At 44.0% G+C, this 15,294-nt stretch overlaps 2 protein-coding genes across 2 annotated transcripts in view; both read right to left on the reverse strand.

The window, feature by feature from the left end:
* The window catches only part of LOC311234582 (S1 RNA-binding domain-containing protein 1-like), a gene marked incomplete at its 3' end in the record, with an annotated part of 152,320 nt that overhangs the window by 118,097 nt on the left and 18,929 nt on the right, over nt 1–15,294 (reverse strand). The gene's annotated exons all lie outside the window — the stretch shown is intronic.
* LOC311234112 (growth arrest and DNA damage-inducible protein GADD45 alpha-like) lies at nt 3,339–6,337 on the reverse strand (the record flags this gene model as incomplete). The annotated part of the gene is made up of 2 exons (XM_084321228.1): nt 3,339–3,813; nt 6,048–6,337. 2 exons carry the CDS (start codon nt 6,335–6,337, stop codon nt 3,339–3,341), a joined length of 765 nt encoding a protein of 254 aa, XP_084177354.1.

Genomic DNA, 15,294 nt, shown 5'->3' on the forward strand with positions numbered 1-15,294 from the left:
ATTCTCCCTGCTGTAGGCGAGCTCAAATCCCTGCTTGTCAACAACAACGCTGCCCTTCCACTAGGAATAGCTTCTTTCGCGGAAACACTGTCCAATAACGTGTCCACTCGCTTCAGAATGTACTATGATGATAAACACCTCCTCTTCGCGTCGCTGTTAGATCCTCGTTTCAAAACAGAGTGGATAATCCGTGATGAGTTGGTTTGCAACAAACTTGGAGAAATACGCGACCTCCTCGTCAAAGAAACAGAGGAGATGACCGCAGCAGTCGCTGCTGGAGAGGCAGCAGGTCAACCCGAGTCCGACGGCGGAGAGTCTGACGCGCCCGAAGAAATCAAGAGGCCTCGTATGTTTGGATCATATTTCTCAGAGAATCAGCCCACGGGAGGAGGCAATGCGAAAATTGAAGTTGAAACCATTTCCGCTGCTGGTTTGATGTCAAGAAATCACTGCATGAGTTTGAAGCCTCAGACATTGGCTAAACTCGTGTTCTTGAAAGTGAACTCAAAGATAATGTAGCTGCCGTAGGCAGTGGCACTGCATGGCAGATATAGGCACATGAGCATTGTTTTATTTTGTTTAAAATGCACAAAGTGACAAAAACGAATAGCCTATATCCTACTTTATTGCAAAATGCAATAGGCCTGCCTAAAGTTAATGGCCCAAAGTTAGCAGAATTGCAGCGATGCTATTATTATTTTTTATTTCATACATAAGAATGTAGCATTCTGTTTTAGATTTTATACATTTATATAAATGTAGCCTATATCCAACAGCACTTTTATATTGGTTGATTGTATTCGAGTTTTTCAAAGGCTATAGGAAACTTGCACATTGAGTATTTCGTTTGTGTTTTACTGTGAGACACTTTGTAGACAGTTATGTCGAGTTATATTTTTATTTTCATAGGCATATTAGCTATGTTATTTCCTGAGTTCGTTTGATAACAAGCCTGTTGCATTAATTGTCTTCAGTGGCTAAGCCAAGGCCTTATAGGCCTATTACGGCCTCCTCTGAGGCTCCGAATGTCATACGTGTAATTTTGTATCTGTCTAATGCTGCCCTGTCAGTGATATGTTCTACCTCCGATTGATTGGTTGATTTAATACTTTTTTATTTTTTTTTGTGGAAAAAATATACTTTATTGTACCACAATATTACATCTGTGACTTGCAGAGGACTTGCATATAATAAACGGTAGAAAGATATTGAAAACATAAATACACTTAAATATAATTAGAAATAACTTCTGAAAAAACTAAAAAACAATTCACTTGCAGTAAAAATAAATAAAAAATAAAACAGTTGTCATGGAAACACTGAATGCATAGAATATATTCACTTCACTGGTCAGTGGGGTTCTAGCCACTCCTTTTTTAAATAATGAGAACAATAGTAACGTTAACTTCAACAGTGTGTATGAAATAAACAAAACTTCAAAAGAAGATCCAGTGTTTCCACAAGTGCATTAGTTTGATCAGGGACCAGACGACGGTCTATGGTTCCTCCGTCCTGTCATCATGAGTCAGTGCTTCACCTCCTCCTGTACAGAGTCCTTGATGTTAACCCCGATCGGTACCGGGCCGAGATTTATTTCACGTCATAAATAGATCAATACAGTCCGTATTAATGAATGTTGTGTTTCTTTTTCAAATGTAGCCAAGAGTAAAGACCCTACCCCTATCAAAACAGCAGTGCAATTGTATATTTTCAGCACAGGCACAGTGGCGAATCCTTATGGAATCCAACGGAAGCCAGGCCTCCCTATTAAAATATGAATTAATATCAAATATCAAAAAAAAGATATATATATATATATATATATATATATATATATATATATATATATATATATATAATTATATGATTTTTTTTTAATATAGTTTACATTCTTTTTCATCTGTGCATCTGTGTTATAATTTTTTATTTTTTTTTAAATGTCTCCCTCTTCTCCTCCTTCTCACTCCCTCTAACACACTGTCAGACTCACTGTGCTCACTGCAGCTATAGAGGAGAGGAGGCAGGGGGTAGGTCTCTTTCTCCAGCCTCAACCATGTGATTCATGTATCTAGAGTCCAAAACCGATCCTAGCCAATCAGATTCGAGCTGACTGCCACACCCTAAAAGTTTAAAACGGGGCTGTGAGAAGAATCATGAGTGTGGAATCCGCTCAGTCTGCACACCTCCCCTCTGCACTCTGAACATTGTATTAACCCGTGACTGCTCCAACGGGCCGAATATTGCCCCGATCCTTGCGAGATTAAATCCACGGGTACCTCTCGGCGTGCCGAAGCTTTTCCTAAATCACTTCCATCATCGAAAACGAATGGAAAAGGTCGGCTCGCGACCCTGAAAATGTCGCGTGATTTAAAAAATGCTGTATTAAGTGAGCCTATTATGGGATCCACGCAAGCTTTCTATCGTGGAAACATCTGGGCGTCCCGCAACTTTTACTCATTCACATGTAGCCCCGAAAATGCTTAGAAAAGGAAAGCCGCAAGCGTGGAATAAACACGCCAAAACGGAAAAGTGTCCCACGGACGCGCCGTGATTCCGATCCGCGTGAAAATATTCACGGCCATAGAGGATAACGTGGGACACCTTTTTGCAACCGAATATGTGTCTCGAATTTGCTCCCACGCGGCGCGCAAAATCGTGCAAGGAAAGATCCGACCAAAAATGAACCAATGCTCCAGCAGTATTAATGACCCTGATGTAAACAAGACAAACGTCCTTCTCTGGTCTGCATCCCCTTATACAATTGTGTGTATTGAGCCGTACTGTATTGTACCCATTCTGCAATCTGTTAAATAAATAAAAAGAAAGTTTGACTGGCCGCCGAGTCATACTGTAGTGTACATGGTGACTGCTTGACTTAAAAGAAATAAAAAATAAAATAAAAATATTTAATAATTTTTTTTTTTATATTTTTTTTTTGGCTTCCCCTGTTATTTTACCCACGCGACGCCACTGCACAGGCCTAGAGGTAGACGAGGCTGGTCAGTGAACAGGCAGGTAGGCCTCCTTGACGTTAAGATTCCTGATGTCTTCCGTGAAAAGCGCCGGGCCGTGTTGACGTCGGCTCCCGGCGGTCCTGAATGTCCGTGTTCAAAAGGTTTTCCTTCCGTTTCATCGTTACGCCTAAGATCCTCAGGATCTTTTTGTTTTTCCTCATCTTTGGTTGTAGTTGTGTTTGGTCCCAGGTGCATCTGGTGCATCTGGTTCCAGCATGGAGGTCGTGACCCTAACCCTCTGGGGTCACAAGGGGTCCTTCCCCTGCAGAGAACGGCCCTCATCCCAGGTCCTGGCAGGCCCTCATCCCAGGTCCTGGCAGGCCCTCAGCGCTCCGGCAGGTGGATGACGGGAACCCACTGGTCCATGAGGCAACGCTCGCTGCAGAAGCGGTGGACCTTGCTGAGGGCCGGGTCCTTCCATGACGACGGGGGCGGGCTAGTGACCAGGACACAGTGTAGATCCATGGGCTCTCCTCCTGCTCCTCCTCCTGCTCCTTCCAGGAGCTCTGCCAACCGTCTTGTGTTGTTGACTCTCAGGATGTTGATGTGGTTGTCGCAGCAGAAGGCCTGGATGAGAGTGAAGTGGATCTGAAGAGCCACGTCCGTCACCTCCTCTCCCTCCGTGGCCAGGATGCACAGCACCACGTTGTCGGGGTCTATGTTGAGGAGTGACTTGGCCGCTTCATAGACCCCCGCTGTGATGCAGCCTTGTGGCAACGCAGCACTCAGCACCTCCTCCAGCGCCCTCCCCACCGACTCCGAGTCCATTCTTTCCACAGCAAACCGGTAGGCAAGGCACCTTGGTTGAGAAATGCAGGCTTCAGTCTATGTTGTTTAGTCTATCTGTTCAGTAGGGATGGGTACCTTTCACATTTGAACCGGTACCGGTACCTGTGAATCGATACCGGTACCCAACGGTACCTTTTTTCGGTACTTTAGTCTCAAGAAATTTAATTTACCTACCTCAGTCGTATAAAAAAAATCCAAACTTCAAATAACTACAATTTCGACAGTTTTCGGCTTGTCATTGCTCCGACTGCTTTGTTGTTGAATCAAGTCAAATCCTAGGTAAGCATATATTGTGCGTGTGAACGTTGACATGAAAAGAAAAAAGTAAAAAAAAAAAAAAGTAAAAAAGAAAATTAATAAAAAATATTTTTTTTTATTTTATTTTTTTTTATTTTTTCGGTTTCTCACTTGATTCGATACTCGGTAGTACCGACGTGTTTCGGTTCGGTACCTCAAAAGTACCGAATTCGGTACCCATCCCTACTGTTCAGTACTGTTCAGTACTGTTTCCAGATGCACAATGAGATTTTCTTCTTCTTCTTATTTGAATTTCCGGCAGAGTAGACGCATCGTGGCGTATTACTGCCCTCCGCAATTCTTTTTATGGGCTCTTCTTCTTCACCTTCTTTTTCTTCTTCTACTGGACCCCGTCATCAACTACATTGTCCATTGGAGTGCAGCTACTGCTGCTACTTCCTGTCTGAGCCCCCCTCCGCGGGACCCACCTTTATTTTCTTCTTCTTCTTCTTATTTGAATTTCCGGCAGAGTAGACGCATCGAGGCGTATTACTGCCCTCCGCAATTCTTTTTATGGGCTCTTCTTCTTCTCCTTCTTCTCCTTCTTCACCTTCTTTTTCTTCTTCTACTGGACCCCGTCATCACCTACATTGTCCATTGGAGTGCAGCTACTGCTGCTACTTCCTGTCTGAGCCCCCCTCCGCGGGACCCACCTTGCCCCCTGCTATCTTATCCTGTGCTGCTTTGTCCCTCGCAGCCTTGTCCCTCGCAGCCCCCTCAGCCAATTCGCTATACACCACCTCCCAGTCCAGACCTTCCAATCCCAGATGTTGAACCGCTATCCTAACAATCATCTTCACAATCGCTGTTTTACCCTTAGCCTCTGCCATACCAGTAACTACCCCTGCCACGAAGGCCACAATACCTAATTTCTCCTCCCTTCCCCTCTCTACCTGCTCTACCCTCACTGCCAAATGCCCTCCTTCAACCCCCTGCACCCTTTCTTGGCTACCCTGTCCTGCCCTGCTAACCGCCCCAGCATACGTCAACTTACCCTCCCTTCTCTCTCTCCGATCCGCGACCTCCTTCATCATCACCTCGCACCCCCTAAACGCTACACTATGCTCCCCACCACAACTACAGCACTTCGGCTTCACTCCCTCTCCACACTTCCCATATTCATGTTCCCCGCCACACCTAGCGCACCTCAGCCCCTTCCTACACGTGATAGCTATATGGCCAAACTCCTGGCACCTATAGCACCTAAGAGGATCATGAACAAATTCCCTAACCCTATACATCCTACGCCCTACAAACACCTCCCTAGGAACAACCCCCTCAAATGTAATCACTACCGTCCCCGTCACTGCCCTCTCTGCTCCCCTCTTCATCCTTTCTGCACTCTTAACTATGCCATTACGCCCGTTCTCCATTAGCTCTCCCACCAGCTGCTCTACTGTAACCTCGACCGGTACCCCAGCTATCACCCCCTTACATCCCCCCCCCCTCTTCTCCCCTACCCTCGCCACCTTACTTATACCCACCCCCCCAATGCCCCGCATCTTCCTAGCCACCTCCACCTGCCCCTCACTACCACACCCTACGGCCAGATTCCCATCCCACAAAACTCTCACGTACTTTACCTCCCCTAATTGCTCGGCAATGAGTTTGGGCCACTCGAGCCTACCTACTTTCCTCTCACCCCTCTCCCCCTCAAGCCTGACCACTATATGGATCACTTCCGCTTTTGCCACATCTTTTCCAGCACCCTCGTCTCCCGGCCCACTTGAGCTATCGTCCCCCACTTTCTTCCTCTTCCCCCCTTCTCCCCCCCTCTCCTCCCCCCTACTCTCACCCGACCCCTCGCCCTTGCCCTGGCTATCCCCATCGCTGTCGTTCCTCCCCATCTGTTTCTTCCTCTTCTTCCCCGCCATTTCCCACACCTCTTTCTCAATCTCTTCTTTCTCACTCTCCTCCCCACTATACTCCATTCTGTCACCACCCGACTCCTTCCCTTTGCCATCCTCCTGACGCATGCCCTCATTCCACTCGCTCCCATCTCGATTCACCCATAACCCTGGACAGTCTTGCACCGGCCGGGGCCATTCACGAGGACTCCACTCTCCCCGCTCTCCATAAGCTGCCTCGCTCGCCTTCCACCACCGCTCACTCCCCCTCATGCCTTTCCAGGACGGTTTTCCACTCTCCCCGCTCTCCATAAGCTGCCTCGCTCGCCTTCCCTCCTTCTTGAGATCATCAAATGAGATCTTTCCATATGTAGACAGTCGGCAAGGCATCTTGTTCTTCTTCTTCTTCTTCTTCTTTTGAATTTCCGGCAGATTAGACGCATCGTGGCGTATTACTGCCCTCCGCACTTCTTTTGATGATCTCTTCTTCTTCTTCTTCTTCTTCTTCTTTCTTGGCGTATTTGTTCCCTCCTCATTTCTTATACTACACTAGTGGTGTTCCATCTTTAGGCCTCTTCAACTCACACTTTCTCCTTCTTCTCTGCTCCTCTTGCCTGTCCAATACTAATACATACACTAACGCTATATCCTCTGGTACAACTCTGAAGCATGCAGAAATGTCAGCACTGCCTCTGTGATCAACTGGTGGTTCTCATTATCCATGCCAAAGAATGATTTAAGAGAGAAGGAAGATACTCCCAGCTCTACCAGACTTTTATAAAAGATTTCCCTCTCTTTCCTATACCTTTCACATTTTAGGAAGACATGCCCGACAGTTTCAGTCTCTCCACATTCACACACCCCATCTGGATGTTTGCCCACAATGAACAAGCTACTGTTCAACCCACAGTGCCCCAGCCTCAGTCTACACATCTTCACCCTATCACTCCTTGACCCATATCCCTCCACCTTGATCTTGACCCGAGGCTGCAGAGAGAAATAGTGCCTTCCCTTGGTCCCCCTTTCCCACTCATCCTGCCACTCAGCCTCAACTCCTTTCTTTATCTTATCTCTGAGTTCTACTCTTCCCATTGAAATACCTATCTCTTCCTCCCTTCCCAGGCTCTGTTTGGCAAGGGAGTCAGCCATCTCATTCCCCGCAATCCCAGCGTGTCCCGGGACCCAACAAAACTCCACTGACCAGCCTGCCTTCGCAATCCTATATAAAACCAACATTATTTCCTGAATGAGATCAGGGCGAGCTTTAGACCCACCTGCACTCAGAGCCATCAGTGCAGCAGCCGAGTCAGAGCATATAATCACCTGGCTTGGTCCCACTTCCTCCACCCACCACAATGCCCAGAGGATGGCAAGCAACTCTGTCACAAATACTGAGCTGCCATCGGATATTCTTTGTCCCTTACCGATCCCTAACCAAGGCACCCACCACCCAAATCCTGCCCTCCCACTTTCAGGATCCTTCTTCTTCTTCTTATTTGAATTTCCGGCAGAGTAGACGCATCGAGGCGTATTACTGCCCTCCGCAATTCTTTTTATGGGCTCTTCTTCTTCTCCTTCTTATCCTTCTTCACCTTCTTTTTCTTCTTCTACTGGACCCCGTCATCAACTACATTGTCCATTGGAGTGCATCTGCTGCTGCTACTTCCTGTCTGAGCCCCCCTCCGCGGGACCCTCCTTGCCCCCTGCTATCTTATCCTGGGCTGCTTTGTCCCTCGCAGCCTTGTCCCTCGCAGCCCCCTCAGCCAATTCTTTACACACCTCCTTCCAGTCCAGACCTTCCAATCCCAGATGTTGAACCGCTATCCTAACAATCATCTTCACCATCTCTGTTCTACCCGTAACCTCTGCCATACCAGTAACTACCCCTGCCACGAAGGCCACAATACCTAATTTCTCCTCCCTTCCCCTGTCTCTTTCCACCTGCTCTACCCTCACTGCCAAATGCCCTCCTTCAACCCCCTGCACCCTTTCTTGGCTCCCCTGTCCTGCCCTGCTAACCGCCCCAGCATACGTCAACTTACCCTCCCTTCTCTCTCTCCGATCCGCGACCTGCTTCATCATCACCTCGCACCCCCGAAACGCTACACTGTGCTCCCCACCACAACTACAGCACCTCGGCTTCACTCCCTCTCCACATTTCCCATATTCATGTTCCCCGCCACACCTAGCGCACCTCATCCCCTTCATACACGTGGTAGCTATATGGCCAAACCCCTGGCACCTATAGCACCTAAGAGGATTATGAACAAATTCCCTAACCCTATACATCCTACGCCCTACTAATACCTCCCTAGGAACAACCCCACCCTCAAACGTAATCACTACCGTCCCCGTCACTGCCCTCTCCGCTCCCCTCTTCATCCTTGCTGCACTCTTAACTATGCCATTACGCCTGTCCTCCTTTAGCTCTTCCACCAGCTGCTCTACTGTAACCTCGACCGGTACCCCAACTATCACCCCCTTACATCCCCCCCCCTGAATTGTTGAATATATATAGAACACAAATGTTCTAGAATGTTCTATTATGACATCATACTGTGACATCACAATAATGTTCTAGCATGTTCTATTATGACATCATACTGTGACATCACAAATGTTCTAGAATGTTCTATTATGACATCATACTGTGACATCATAACGGAACATGTTTTTTTTTTTTGATAATTTTATTTTCATTTTCAACCAGCATGGATACATACATGATATGGTCAGTGTCAAAATAGAGAATCATCCAAGGAAGGGAGCAACGTGTTTTGTGTATTCCACTAAAGAACTCAGACTCACATTAGGCAAACACTAAACTAACAGAAATAAGTAAAATACAAACATAACAAAACAAAAACACATTCACATCTTCAACTTGCTCCGAGGTCCCAACATAGTCTCATAGATTCCACTATGGGAGTGTACCCAACCTTTCATTCTCCATATACGTCAAAAAAGGTTGCCATGTCTTATAGCATAGGTGTCAAACTCACGGCCCGCGGGCCAAATCCGGCCCGCCACGTCATTTGATGTGGCCCCCCAAGAGCTCAGGTAAAAAAAAAATTTTTTTTTTTTACATTAATATTGGGTTACAAAATAGCAGTGTTAAAATAATTGTGGGTTAATGCGTTAATAAAGCTTTAACTTTGACAGCCTTAGTTATTACACATTCTTACACATACATGTATGTTGAACATCTGAGGTAACAAAGGAAAAAAGCCAAAAGCACTTACTCCTCAGACATTCTTTGACAATTTTACAGCCCAAAATACAAAGAAGATCCAGGCGGAATAGGTAACAAAGGGTTGAAGAAATATTGTCTGAACTGTCAGATGCAAACTGGCTGTGTGACATAACCGAGCATCTCGCTCAATTGAATAAGAAGCTGTAGGGACGCAAACAAGTCCCACCCAAAACTTGACCAATATAGTTGTGAACTGAGACAACCCTTATTTTGTTATTTTTGAGTACAGTTACAGTTGTGTGTTCATGCAGACACATAATAGCAATTTCATTACGAATTGAAAATGGGGGACCCTGATGTAAACAAGTCGAAAGTCTTTCTCTGGTCTGCATCCCCTTAACAATTGTGTGTATTGAGCTGTACTGTACTGTACCCATTCTGCAATCTGTTAATTAAAGTTAATTAAACTATCTTCCATTAGTTGGATGTATGGCCTCTGCAAGGTTGTGTGCAGCCATTTGTTTTTGTAACATCTGCTACATCTGTCCCACGTGTTCTTTGCAGCTCACAGTTGTTAGTTCTGCCCCTCTTGACTGTGACAAAAAGGTTTTGAACAAACTTAATGTCATAGCTTGTATTTGATGATATTCTTCTTTGTTATTTAATTGAATGGTTTGATCATTGATTGGTGGAGTAATATGGGGTTCTGATAAACTAAAATTATTTGTTAAAATAACATAAGCTAACATATATTTTTACATTTATGCAAATGAATATGCAATATGTATAACTTGAATAAGTAATAAATACAGAAACACCATGTTTAACAATATGTAAATGTGTAGCTACATTTATTTTACATTACATTAACATTTATACGGTCTTTGGCCCTTTGAGGGCAACCATAATGCTGATGTGGCCCTCTGTGAAAATGAGTTTGACACCCCTGTCTTATAGAATCTATCCGTAGAGCCTCCTAAGGTGCATCTCATCTTTTCCAAGTGCAGGAACCCCATTACATCTCTGGTCCATTGGACATTTGTGGGAGAGGCCTCCTGCTTCCACATCATAAGTATTAAACGCCTAGCAATTAGGGTAGAAAAAGCAATGATTTTCGAGTGTTTTATGTGAATGGGTATATCCTCTGGTGTCACTCCAAAGATTGCGATTATAGGGGAAGGGTCAATTTTGGTTCCAAATATTGCAGAAAAAGTATCAAATATAGATGTCCAATAATTATATAAATTTGGACACGTCCAGAATGTATGAACGAGAGAACCCGTCACCGTCTTGCACCTATTGCACAAAGGATATGTCCCTGGATAAAACTTAGCCAACTTCTACTTTGAGAAATGTAGACAGTGTAGCACCTTAAACTGTATGAGCCCATGTCTGGCACATATTGAGGAAGAGTGAACATTCCAGAGAATAGATTGCCATTGTTCATCCGAAAATTCTACAGACAGATCATCCTCCCAATGTGATTTGATAATAGTGAGAGAGGGGGAATATAGGGTCGACAATATATCATACAATACTCCAATCGCTCCCCTTCTATATACATTAACATCTAGAAATTCATCTAAAGTTGTTTTTTCAGGCATGTTGGGAAATGTAGGATATCTGTTGCGTACAAAGTCACGAATTTGCATATAGCGGAAGAAATGAGTCCGGGGGATGTCGTGCTTTTGAGTCAGCTGAGTAAATGAGGCAAAAACATTGTCAATATACAGATCTTTAAAACTAGATATACCCTTATTGCTCCAGATCTTAAAAGCAGAGTCCAATAGGGACGGTGGGAACATATGATTGCAAGGGATTGGTGCCCGAGACGACATTGATTGTAGACCGAACCTTTTCCTACATTGTATCCAGATTCTAAGAGTGATCGGGTTATGTCGGTATGCATCCAATTTTAACGGAAGAGCTGAGCTAATCAAAGCTTGCAATGAGGTTTTTCCGCAGTGGGAGGACTCAATATGCAACCACGCTGGAGTCTCAGTCGACCGATCCCCCATCCAGTAAAGAATATTGCGTGTGTTTGCTGCCCAATAATAAAATTGAAAATTTGGCAAGACCAGCCCCCCTGACCGTTTCGCCTCTTGTAAAAATGGCTTCCTAATCCTTGGAAGTTTGCCATTCCAAATGAATGCCGAAATCTGTTTATCTAGTGTGTTAAAGAATTGTTTTCGGTAAATAAATTGGGACGCACTGAAAGATATATAAAAATTTGGGCAGGACATTCATTTTAACAACGTTAACACGACCAATTAGTGATAAGGGAAGCCTATCCCATCTTTGAAGATCTGATTTAATACGCTCCAGGAGTGGTGCGAAATTTTTCTCGTATAGATTTTTATGTAAGCGAGTGACCTTGATGCCTAGATAAGTCAAATGATCCGCTACCTTAAATTGAAATGCCTCAAATGAGATCTCCTCAGCTTCACTGTTAATGGCTAACAACTCGCTTTTATGCATGTTCAATTTATATCCAGAGATACAGCCGAAATCTCTGAAAATGGTAAGAGCATGGGGAAGCGATTCCAAAGGGTCAGACACATAAAGTAACAGGTCGTCAGCATAGAGGGATAATTTGTGTTCTAGGCCAGCCCTATGGATTCCCCTGATCCTGTCTTCCGCTCGCAACTTCATAGCTAAAGGTTCTATAGAAATTGCAAACAGGAGAGGGGACAATGGGCATCCTTGTCTGGTTCCACGATTCAGTGGGAAATAAGGGGAACATACATTGTTTGTCTTGACACAGGCCATGGGCGAGTTATACAAGAGCCTTACCCACGAAATGTACCTTTCACCTAGACCAGACCTGGGCATTGTACGGCCCGCGGGCCGGATCCGGCCCGCGGGATGATTCTGACCGGCCCGCGAAAGATTACATGATAATAAAAAAAAATAAAAAAAAAATAAAAAAAGATATTTTTATTTAATATTTTTTTTTTTTTTTTTTTTACTTTTTTTTTTTCATGTCAACGTTCACACGCACAGTATACGCTTAGGAGACATGCTCAGAAGATGTTGGTTCTCTTTGGATCCACCTACATACAGTATGTGAACAGACATTCTCAGTCATGACGTTTACCAAGTCCAGGTACAGATCCTCTCTCACTGATGAACATCTGGCAGCTGTGCTTCGCATCTCCACCTCAGACATGCAACCTGACTTTGATGGACTTGTTAAAGCTCAACAGAGACTGGATTTCTCACACTGAATGAAAAAAAAGAACTGAAGAACACTAAAATGTGGAAATATAACAAGTGAAATGGGACACTTGATCCTTTTTTTTCTTTTTTTTGCACAGTTCTGAAAACATTAAATGTTTAATATAGGCATGTAAAGTAAAAAAGGCTACAAAACTGGGACACTTTTCTTTACACAGTTCAGTGACATGTCTTGTTTATTTTTGCTATAAGATGATGTGATGTCTTTAGAAAGCTAAGAAAATCCTTGTTTCAATAGTATATGAAACTCAAAATGCCCTTTGTTATTAATGTTTCACATTTTGTTTATCATTTTGGAAATAAATTCTATTTGAATAAATGATATTTTTGAAAGCTAACCTCACCTTTTAATTGCCAAATAATAACATACACTCTTACCAGGGGTCAAAACAATGCCATTTACTGCTTTTTATATAGAAATAAAATGTATATTATGCATAATTGAGTTTGGAATTTTGGCCCGGCCCCCCAACATATTTTCAGTTGCTCATTCGGCCCCCCGGGAAAAATAATTGCCCACCCCTGACCTAGACCGAATTTTCCAAGAGTAAAAAGCAAATAGTCCCACTCCACCCTATCGAACGCCTTTTCGGCATCTAATGACAGAGCAATCTCAGGTGTCGAGGGTGAAGGGGTATATAAAATATTAAATAGCCTATGCAAATTAAAGAAGCCCTGTCTGCCCTTTACAAATCCTGTCTGATCCGGGGATATCATAGAAGGTAACACATGTTCTAGTCTGAGAGCTATAGTTTTAGATAGTATTTTACAGTCGACATTCAAAAGTGATATTGGGCGATACGACGAACATTGCAATGGGTCCTTGTTTGATTTTAACAGAAGTGAAATTGTCGCTTGCTGGAGAGTAGGAGGCAGGCATCCCGAGTCGAAGGATTCCGAGTACATGTCCAGCAAGAGCGGAGACAATTTGTCACTAAATACCTTAAAAAATTCCGCCGGAAAGCCATCTGGACCGGGTGATTTACCAGACTGCATTGATGAGGTGATATGCTGATCAAGTTCACTTCTGTCATCGTCCCCCAAAGTTGGAAACACCAGGCCCTCACAAAATGCATCAAACACTTCAGGGTTTTTTAACGAGTCCGAATTATAAAGTTTCGAATAGAAATGTTGGAAACTCTCATTTATTACTTTAGGGTCCTTAGAGGGGTGTCCAGATTGGGTTTCAATTTCAGGGATCATGTGCAAAGCCTCCGATTTACGAATTTGGTGAGCTAAAATCTTGGATGGTTTGTCCCCATGCTCATACCATGACTGTCTGGATCTATGCATCAGCTGTTCCGTCTGCTTAGTGGAGAGTAGATTGAATTCCGTTTGTAAGTTTAGTCTTTGTTTATAAAGGTCTGGCGATGGTGCCATTGAGTGCTGCTGATCCAGCTTCTTAATGAGATCTGCTAGTTCAGTTAAGCGCTTTTCTTTCTGCTTTCTGATAAACGAATAATACGAAATTATATGGCCCCGTAGAAATGCCTTTAAGCTCTCCCAAATAGTGCCGAATGTTACATCAGCAGTCATATTTGTTTCAAGGAAAATGTCAATTTGCAGAAATATGTTGGACAAAACCGTTATCTGACAGTAGTAGAGGACTAAGGCGCCACGTGTAAGCCGAGTGCTGGTTTGGAAAGTTGAGCTCTAAAGTAAGGGGACTGTGATCCGAAATTACTATGCGATTATATGTGCAGGTCTTAACATTAGGAAACAGTTTTTGATCAACAAAAAAATAATCCGTGAATACGTTTGGTGGACAGGAGAGAAGAAAGAATATTGTCTAGCTAATGGATAGAGAGATCGCCAAGCATCAACAGCACCATATAACTCCAAGTAGGATTTTAGGACCACAGAGGATTTTGATATAACACGGGATCTTATTGAAGATCTATCTAACACCGGGTCCATTGTGGTATTCATATCTCCCCCAAGGATCAGCTGATGCGTATCTACATTGGGCAAGGAGTAAAGGAATTTTTTGAAGAATGTACTATCATCCCAATTAGGGGCGTATACATTTGCCAAAATTAGAGGGGTATTATATAATGAGCCCACCACTACCACATAGCGACCCTGTGGATCAGTGTTTACACTTGAGACAATAAATGGGGTAGATTTATGAATGAGAATCGCAGCACCCCGTGCTGTATTGTTAAATGTTGAATGGAACAATTGACCAACCCAATTTCTCTTAATTCTCAAGTGGGATGCATTTCTCAGATGCGTTTCTTGAAGAAAAGCTATATTCACCTTAAGGTGCAAAAGATGAGACAATACCTTAGTACACTTGAGTGGACGGTTCAGTCCTTTGACATTCCAACTGATAAGGTTGACTTGGCAACCCTTAACTTTCGAGGTTGTAGTGGAGGGTGTCACCATCCTGAATCACTGGAGAAAATATGAAAAACCCTGTATACACATTTGCACAGGTAAAATGTATGAAAAAAGAACAGTTGTGTGACCTCAGAGCAAGAGAAGATGTGAAACAGAGACAAAAAAAAAACAGAACTTAGGGGCCTTTCTCACTCACGTATTGGGATCGAATCACTGCTCCCGGGAACGGGGGGGAGTGTTCTCACTCAGACGGGCACACCTCTTTTGGGATCGAGCCGGCGCTGATTCGTTTTACCCCCCGCTGAACCTGGACCGGTTGGATTAAGTGGTTTCGGAATCGGGCCGTGGGAGCGGGGGGCGTGACACACACAACGTTGTTACTTGCTTGCTTGCTTGAATTTTGGGCAGATAAAACCACACTGGACAATACCCACAAAAACGATATTTATGGGCAATTTGAGAGTTCAGACCTCAACCAAAAACAAGCATGTGGAACCTCACAGCTCAGTGGATGAAAACATGAAGCCACGTTACAAAGCACAGCACTTCTGGCTCGCATTAGGCCTGGCAATTT

This window comes from Notolepis coatsorum (genome assembly GCF_963971535.1).
Source record: "Notolepis coatsorum genome assembly, chromosome: 9".
Lineage (NCBI taxonomy): Eukaryota > Metazoa > Chordata > Actinopteri > Aulopiformes > Paralepididae > Notolepis > Notolepis coatsorum.